At 54.4% G+C, this 6,718-nt stretch overlaps 1 protein-coding gene across 5 annotated transcripts in view; it reads right to left on the minus strand.

Annotated features, from left to right (window-relative positions):
* Positions 1-3,946, minus strand: part of SAMD5 (sterile alpha motif domain containing 5) — a 446,079-nt gene extending 442,133 nt beyond the window's left edge. For 2 of the 5 annotated variants that reach the window (XM_060205382.1, XM_060205381.1), the window contains exon 1: positions 3,177-3,943. In XM_060205382.1, coding sequence (XP_060061365.1) covers positions 3,177-3,638 — 462 coding nt within the window. In that variant the 5' untranslated portion in view covers positions 3,639-3,943. Of the gene's footprint in view, positions 1-3,176 lie in introns of all 5 variants that reach the window. The other 3 variants (XM_060205378.1, XM_060205379.1, XM_060205380.1) reach the window with 2 other exon arrangements.
* Between the last annotated feature and the right edge of the window lie 2,772 nt (positions 3,947-6,718).

Here is a 6,718-nt window from a genome sequence, read left to right on the forward strand (position 1 = left end):
GACTCATCTAATGTCTTGATTTCAAGCAGTGATTTCAACTGCCTAGTTTTCCAGAACTCCAGCTTCCTTTGGAGAAATAGAGTAACTTGGAATTTAATTTAAAGTGACCTAGGTGGGGAAAGTAAAGCTAGCAGTAAGATTTAACAGAGACAGCACCACACCGCAGCAGCCAGCCATGTTACCTGCTACCGGAAGAAAAGGTACAGTTCTGGTCCTTGCTGTGCATCTTGGGAAAATTACTCTTCCCACTTTCTGCTGTGAGGATTCACCATTCCTGCCTAGACTATCTTTGGTCTGACCAGCTCTTTTTTTTTAATTTTCTTTGTTGTTTCCTCCAGGGTTATCTCTGGGACTCTGTACCTGCGCTATCCACTGTTCCTGGTGGCCATTTTTCCCATTTTTTTTTAATTGGATTGGACAGGACAGAGAGAAACTGAGGGAGAGGAGGGGAAGACAGAGGGGTGGGAAGAGTGATAGACACTTGCAGAACTGCTTCACCACTTGTGAGACGACCCCCGTGCAGGTGGGGAGCTGGGGTTTGAACCGGGATCCTTGTGTAGGTCCCTGCACTACCCTCAAACCCCTAGTCTCACCCATTTTCAATCCATCTAATCCACCAAAGTACAAATAATAATAATAATAATGACAAGGACCAACTATATAAGTGACTATAGAAGAAAGCCCACTCTACTAAGCAGAATTCCAACTATTTATTACACATTCCGGTCGAGAAAGCACCAAGGAATCTAAAGAAGTTATACTGAGACTCATTCTTTAAAGAAAAAGTCCTAGCACCTTCTGCAAAGAAACAAATCACATCAGAAACCAAAGCCTGAAGTAATTTAAACTCCAAAAATAAAATCTAAGAGTAATGTACACATACATAAAAGACACACACACACACACCTCTGTGTGATCAGCTTGGGGGTCCCTTCATTACAGTTCAGTTTCTCCTTTAGTGCCTGCAACAAACATATAAACACACAGTACCAGAATTTGTTCACAATTAACTCCATCAGCTCCATGATGAGAAAGGGACCCTCTATTTTATTCATCAGCTCAAGAAGAATTAAACATGTATGGAAAGTTAACTTAGGGGAATGGGAGGAAACTAACTAGGGCAGGGGGAGGAGGATACCTCTTTATTACCTAATATTTTCACTAGGTAACTTACATAGAGGATGACTAAAAATAACCCTTTACGTGAGACCCACGCTTAGATGCGTCACACCCTTAAACTGCGGTAATTGGAACAGACACGCTTTTCAGCTTCTAAGTTTGCTGTTTAGCCCTGTCTTTTTTAAGCAGCAGAGCCAAAATGTGCTACTTCCTGCACACCCCTGTCACCTCCAGCGCACACTCCAGTGCTGCCCACTTGACCTCATTACTCTTGCTTTTTGAGACTCAGGCAGATCTTAGTGACAACCCATGCTGTCTGCACCCCTTTCTGGCCAGGGCTTGAAGTGCACCCTCTCCCTGGTGCTCATGTCCTCTTAACCAAAGCCCACCTCATCCCCTGGGCTGCTGATCACCCAGGTCTGACTGCCTCCAGCTCCTTTGCCACCTACTGTCCCCACTGATGGTCCCTGTACCTCCTTCTAGTCATGCTTGACAGTTCTCTAACTCTCCCTGCTTCAGAAAAGCCTTTGCTCTAGTCCTGGGTCCTGTTTGGGACACAAGCACACACCATGCAAACAATCGAGAAAAACAGCTCAGCTATACAGATAAAAGGCACATGTCTCTCATTTGAGCAAACCCATAACCTGTCCCCGGGAATATAGGTTTGATGAGACAGATTTGTACTGTCAAGCTGTCGTCCAAAATGCCTAGCCTCCTTGCAAGAAAACATAAGGCTAATCTAACCCCCTTCGTTCCCAACCACCCCAGATGCTATATCCAGCTTTTATTCTTAAAGTTTGTGCTTGAACTTCCATCTGGACCCTAACTATGATCTTTACAGAAGACTATAAAACATAAGAATGACCAGGGATAATATGCAACATTTAGAGGACCCTGCTGTCTGGCTCCGGGGTAGGTTGCTGTATGCACCGCACTCCCCCAGCCCCCGCATCTGCACCACCATTTCCCACTGGGCGTCTCCAGGTTTTCGGTTTTTTCTACGGAAATCCCAAGCAGACTCTAGGAGGACCTGTGCTGACAAACTTCCCCCTTGCCAGATACCTTGCAAAACAGCTAGCTGGCTGGGGGAAAACAAACAGAGTAAGCAGACTCACAGAAGGCAGAGTTATAGATTAAAGACTTTCTGTGCCTTAGTTATGCAGCACCCATGTGAATAATGTGGCACATTTCAGCCTTCTGACAGAGGAGGTGCCCGTTGTAACCGTTGGCTCTCTCCCTAGGAGACCTCCAAAAAGGAAATTCCTGCTAGGTTCTTAGCCTCTTCTCTCAGACTTGCTGACAGTCACAGCCGAACCTTCTTCATCAAAACTGGACTCACAAGAAGCCGACCCCAGTCAGGGCAGGGCGCACAAACTGGGGGTGGGGGGTCCGTTCTTCCCACCTCCCCGCACCCCCACGCCAGGAACTGCGCCCAGAAGCTCTGGCTCTGTCAACTTTTCCTGCAGAACCTCCACGCCAGTGGGTCACGTTGGCGAGTTAGCAACCGCGCTGGGGGATTCGAACCTCAAGAACAGAGGGCAGGAGGGGCGTGACTTCTCACTCTTTATTAAAAAGAGAGGGGGCCGATCTTCCTGGAGAGTCTTTCCCCCCCCCCAGAAAAAAAAGTGAAATGCAAAAAAAAAAAAAAAGGAAGGGCGAAAACAATGTAGGTGTTAACCATTCTTGCTTGCCTTGCCCCTGCAGACCCAGACGCCACCTTAAGGGGTGGAGGTGGGGGTGGCGGGCCTCTCCCCGGGCTCCCGGAGAAGCACCCCACGCCAAGTTCCCCACAGGTGAGCCCCTGGTTTGGAATCCGCACTTGGGCGCAGGACCTTGTCCACACCGAGCAACCGCCAGCGACACCAGGAAGAACAGAGAGAGCAGCGAGCACAGGGACAACAGAGAAGAGCACCCCCACTACCCCATACACAGCCCCCCCAAAACCCAAAGCACCCCAGCCAGGCCGGTCGGCCACCCAGGTCGCCCAGCCTAGGCACGAGCATCTGGCCCGGGCACCCCGCGCCCCGAGTCCACACGCGCAGGGGGCGCCCCATTACCTTGCGGGAGTACGGGGGCTTGCTCAGGTGGATGCCGTCGCGGACCAGCTTATCCCTGATCATGATCTTCAGCTTCAGTTTGGGGTAGCTCACCAGCTCCCTGACGCGGGGCTCCCCCCGGGGACCCTGGGCCGAACCTCCGCACGGCTCCCCGCGGCGGCCGGCGGACCCCGCGACGGCAGCGGCAGCGGCGGCGGCGGGCGGCCCGGGGGCGGCGGGGGGCGGCTGCGGCTCCAGCGTGAAGTAGAGGCCGGCGGCGGCGGCATCCTGCTCCCGCAGGCGGCGCACGGCCTCCAGGATGCGGCGGCGATGCGCGGGCGCCAGCACCCCGATGGCGTCCAGGTCCGGGTCCCCGATCTGCTTGCACACCTCCAGGTCGTCGTAGCCGTTGTCCACGAAGGACTCGGCGTACTGCGGAAGCTGCAGCGCTCTCAGCCACTCGTAAACTATGTTGGTGCACATGGTGGGGCGGGCGCACCGCCGCCAAGCACCCTCCGGGCGCCGCGGCTCCAGTGCGCGGAACTTTGGAGCCTCTCCTCCAAAAAGAGGGCAAGAAAAATACTGTTTTTAATTAATAAATAATCGAAGGAAAAGGTCAAGAAAGCGTTGCAAAGTTTTCGCGGTCAGAGGTGGAGGTGGCCAGCCGTGCGGAGCAGCCCCGAGGTTGCAGGACGCGCGAAGGCGGCAAAGTGAATTCCCTCTGCAGCCGGCCCGGCGCTCGCCAGGATGTGGCAGAGGGAGAGAGCCGCGCCGCCCCTGGACGCGCCGCCGCCGCGGGGAGCGAGAGAAGGAGGGAGGAGGGCGGGCGGAGGGGAGGGGCGCGCGGGGGGCGGAGGCGGGCGGCGCCGGGCACACCCCTCCGGCCCGCGCCGGGTCAGCGCCTCCGCGCGCCGCCCGCCGCTCTCCTCTGCCCGGCCCGGCCCGGGGCCGCGCGCGGAATCCCGGCTTCTGGCCGCCGCCGCCGCCGGCGCCTGAGCGCGCGCCCCGCGCTGGGGAGGCGGCTCCTCCGCGCAGAGCTGCGGCCGCGCCGGAGCGCCCCGTCCCGGCGAGCGCGCGTCACTGTCGCCCTCAGAGCGCGGAGGCGGTGTACCCCAGCTGCCGGGCTTCCTCTACGCACTTCCCGGGGGTCTCTGCGCTCACCTCTTCCTGAGTCCCCCCCAGGCTCCAGCCTGCGCACGCCGGAGACTGGAGGAGGACTTGGGCGGTGCGGGGCATCCCAGGGCACGTCGCCAGCGCCCGAGCCGGCTGGGCGAGGCTGCGAGGTCAAGTTTGCCTCCCCCCCATCCCCGGTCCGGACTCGGGTTCCTGGGAGCGGAGCCCCGGGGACGACCGGTCCAGCCCGCCACGCGCGCGCGCCTCCTCGCTGCAGCCCCGGGCGCCCGGGCTCAGTTCGGCTTCCCCTCCCTCGGTCCCCGCCTCTGCCAAAGTTCAGGGTGGAGTGAACTCTCTCTCCCCTAGACAGGTGCATCCAGTCGCCCCCCCACACACACACACACCTCGCATTCTGCAAAGTCCACCCCTCCTCCCCGTCTACACTGTGTTTTCATACGCGTACACGTGCCCACCTGCGTTCTGCCCAGGGTGACTGTGTGTACAGGGACGCGTGGAAGAAGGCGCTTTTGATTCTGGTGTCTCAGGGAGGGGGTTGTCTGCTTCCCACCCGGGATGGCGTGGACAGGGAGACAACACCACGACCTGGACCTTGCCAGCCACCAATGGCACTTTTCCTGGGGGGGGGGGACGACACCCACCGAGTGCCCAATGTCTGGGAAGGCCTTGAGGTGGGGACCCAAGCAGCAGGTGCTATTGTGCCTCGCCTCCATGGTCCTAAGTAAGGGAACCACGGCCTCTCCTTGGGGTCAGGGCAGCGCTGATCGCTTTGCTCCTATTGCTCCAGTGCTGCTTCTGGGACCAACCAGAACGGGCCATTGGCGTTAAGTGTCGTGTTCTTGAGGGTTGAATGGAGGTTGGGGGTCTTTTCCTTAAATCATAAGGTTTTAACCTCTTTGGAAAGGCAGATTTCCCAAGAAGACAGTGTTGACCTTTTTTTTTTTTTTTAATTTCTTTAGCGTTGACCCTTTTTGCCCAGGAGGGAAGCACCTGACGTAAGGCACCCCACCCCAAATATCCTCTTTCTTTGGGAAGTGGAGGGCGGGTACGTGGGTTCTCAACTCCAGGAACTCCCAGAACCCAAATTTAGGGCTACCACCAAGAAGGAAGCTTTATATTTTGGGGAAGGGGGGCTTTGGCGCTCAAAGAGGCTATTGTGTTCACCGTAGACCCTCCCAGGTCACCTCCGTTCTGGAGATTTCCCCAGTTAATCTCTGCCCGTAGGTTTCCTAGGTGTGCAATTCTGGTAGGCTGCTAGGTGAGCCCAACCCTCTCCGCCAGGCGCGGCTCGGCCGACTCTCCTTGGCCAAAGCGAGCTCACAGTGCCCCCTCGCGATGCCTGTGAGAATTACAAGGCGTTGTCTAACTTCCAGACCTACCCTTGTATTCAAAGGAGGCAAGCCTCAAGGCTTCTGGTTAGCTTCAAAAAGCGAAGTTGGACATCACATTAACCTTTGTCCACGTTTACACAAGGACCTTCCATGTTTTAGGAGGAAAATAATCCAGATGTTGAAGCGGGAAGCTCGAAGAGATCATTTCGTTTGAAAATGATGCCCCAATCATCAGTTCATGGCCTGCACATTTCTGCTATGTAAAGTCATTACCCAGTGTCTTACAGAAGAAGTAATTAAGGCAACAAAGCAATTTGATCCCAAAGAGGACACTATTCAGGGTGGAAGGAAGGGTGAGGACTCCAGAGGAAACAATTGTCTGCCTGCTGCTGCCCAGGGGCTAAGTTTCTGAGTCTCCAGTGAGATGCAGAGGGAAGTCAGACTGGTTGGGGAGGGGCCTGTTTATCTGCTTTGAGGTAGGGAAACTGTAAGCTCCAGGCTTTGACTGTGGTGACATTTCCTTGCCAAGTCATGTGAAAAGGCCAATGGTGCTTCTGAACAGCCTTGTCCCCTCCGGGAGCTTAAAGACTATCACACCCTATCACATAAATCCTCCAGGAAGGCAGCAAGTATTTTTATTTCCACTTGATAATTAGGGAACCTGGTTTAGGAAAGATGAATGACTTGCCCAAGGTCATAGAGTAAATCAAGACAGAGACAAGAACGGAGCTACCCTGTCAACACGGCCCCTCAGCAGGCTATCTTGCTGTCTGTGCTTTTATTTATGTGCAGTGTCCCTGACCAATTAGAGAATAGTGTCCTGGTGCTCTCTTTGGAAGTGAGGCCTCTTATAAACTCATCAGTTGCTAATCAATCGTAAATAAAACCAACTCGTGGTAGCCTCTGGAGAAAACAGACACTACAAATTTTTCTTGTCTTACCTACAGAGGCACTTTTATTATTTATTTATTTCTTATAACTTTGCAGAGCCAGGGCCTCCTGGATGATCAGTTTCACCACCCCTGGGCCATTTTTTTAAAAGGATATTATTTATTATTCATTTGAAATGATAGGAGAGAGAAAGAAACGGACATCACTCTG

Source organism: Erinaceus europaeus, chromosome 13 (assembly GCF_950295315.1).
Source record: "Erinaceus europaeus chromosome 13, mEriEur2.1, whole genome shotgun sequence".
In the NCBI taxonomy this organism is placed as follows: domain Eukaryota; kingdom Metazoa; phylum Chordata; class Mammalia; order Eulipotyphla; family Erinaceidae; genus Erinaceus; species Erinaceus europaeus.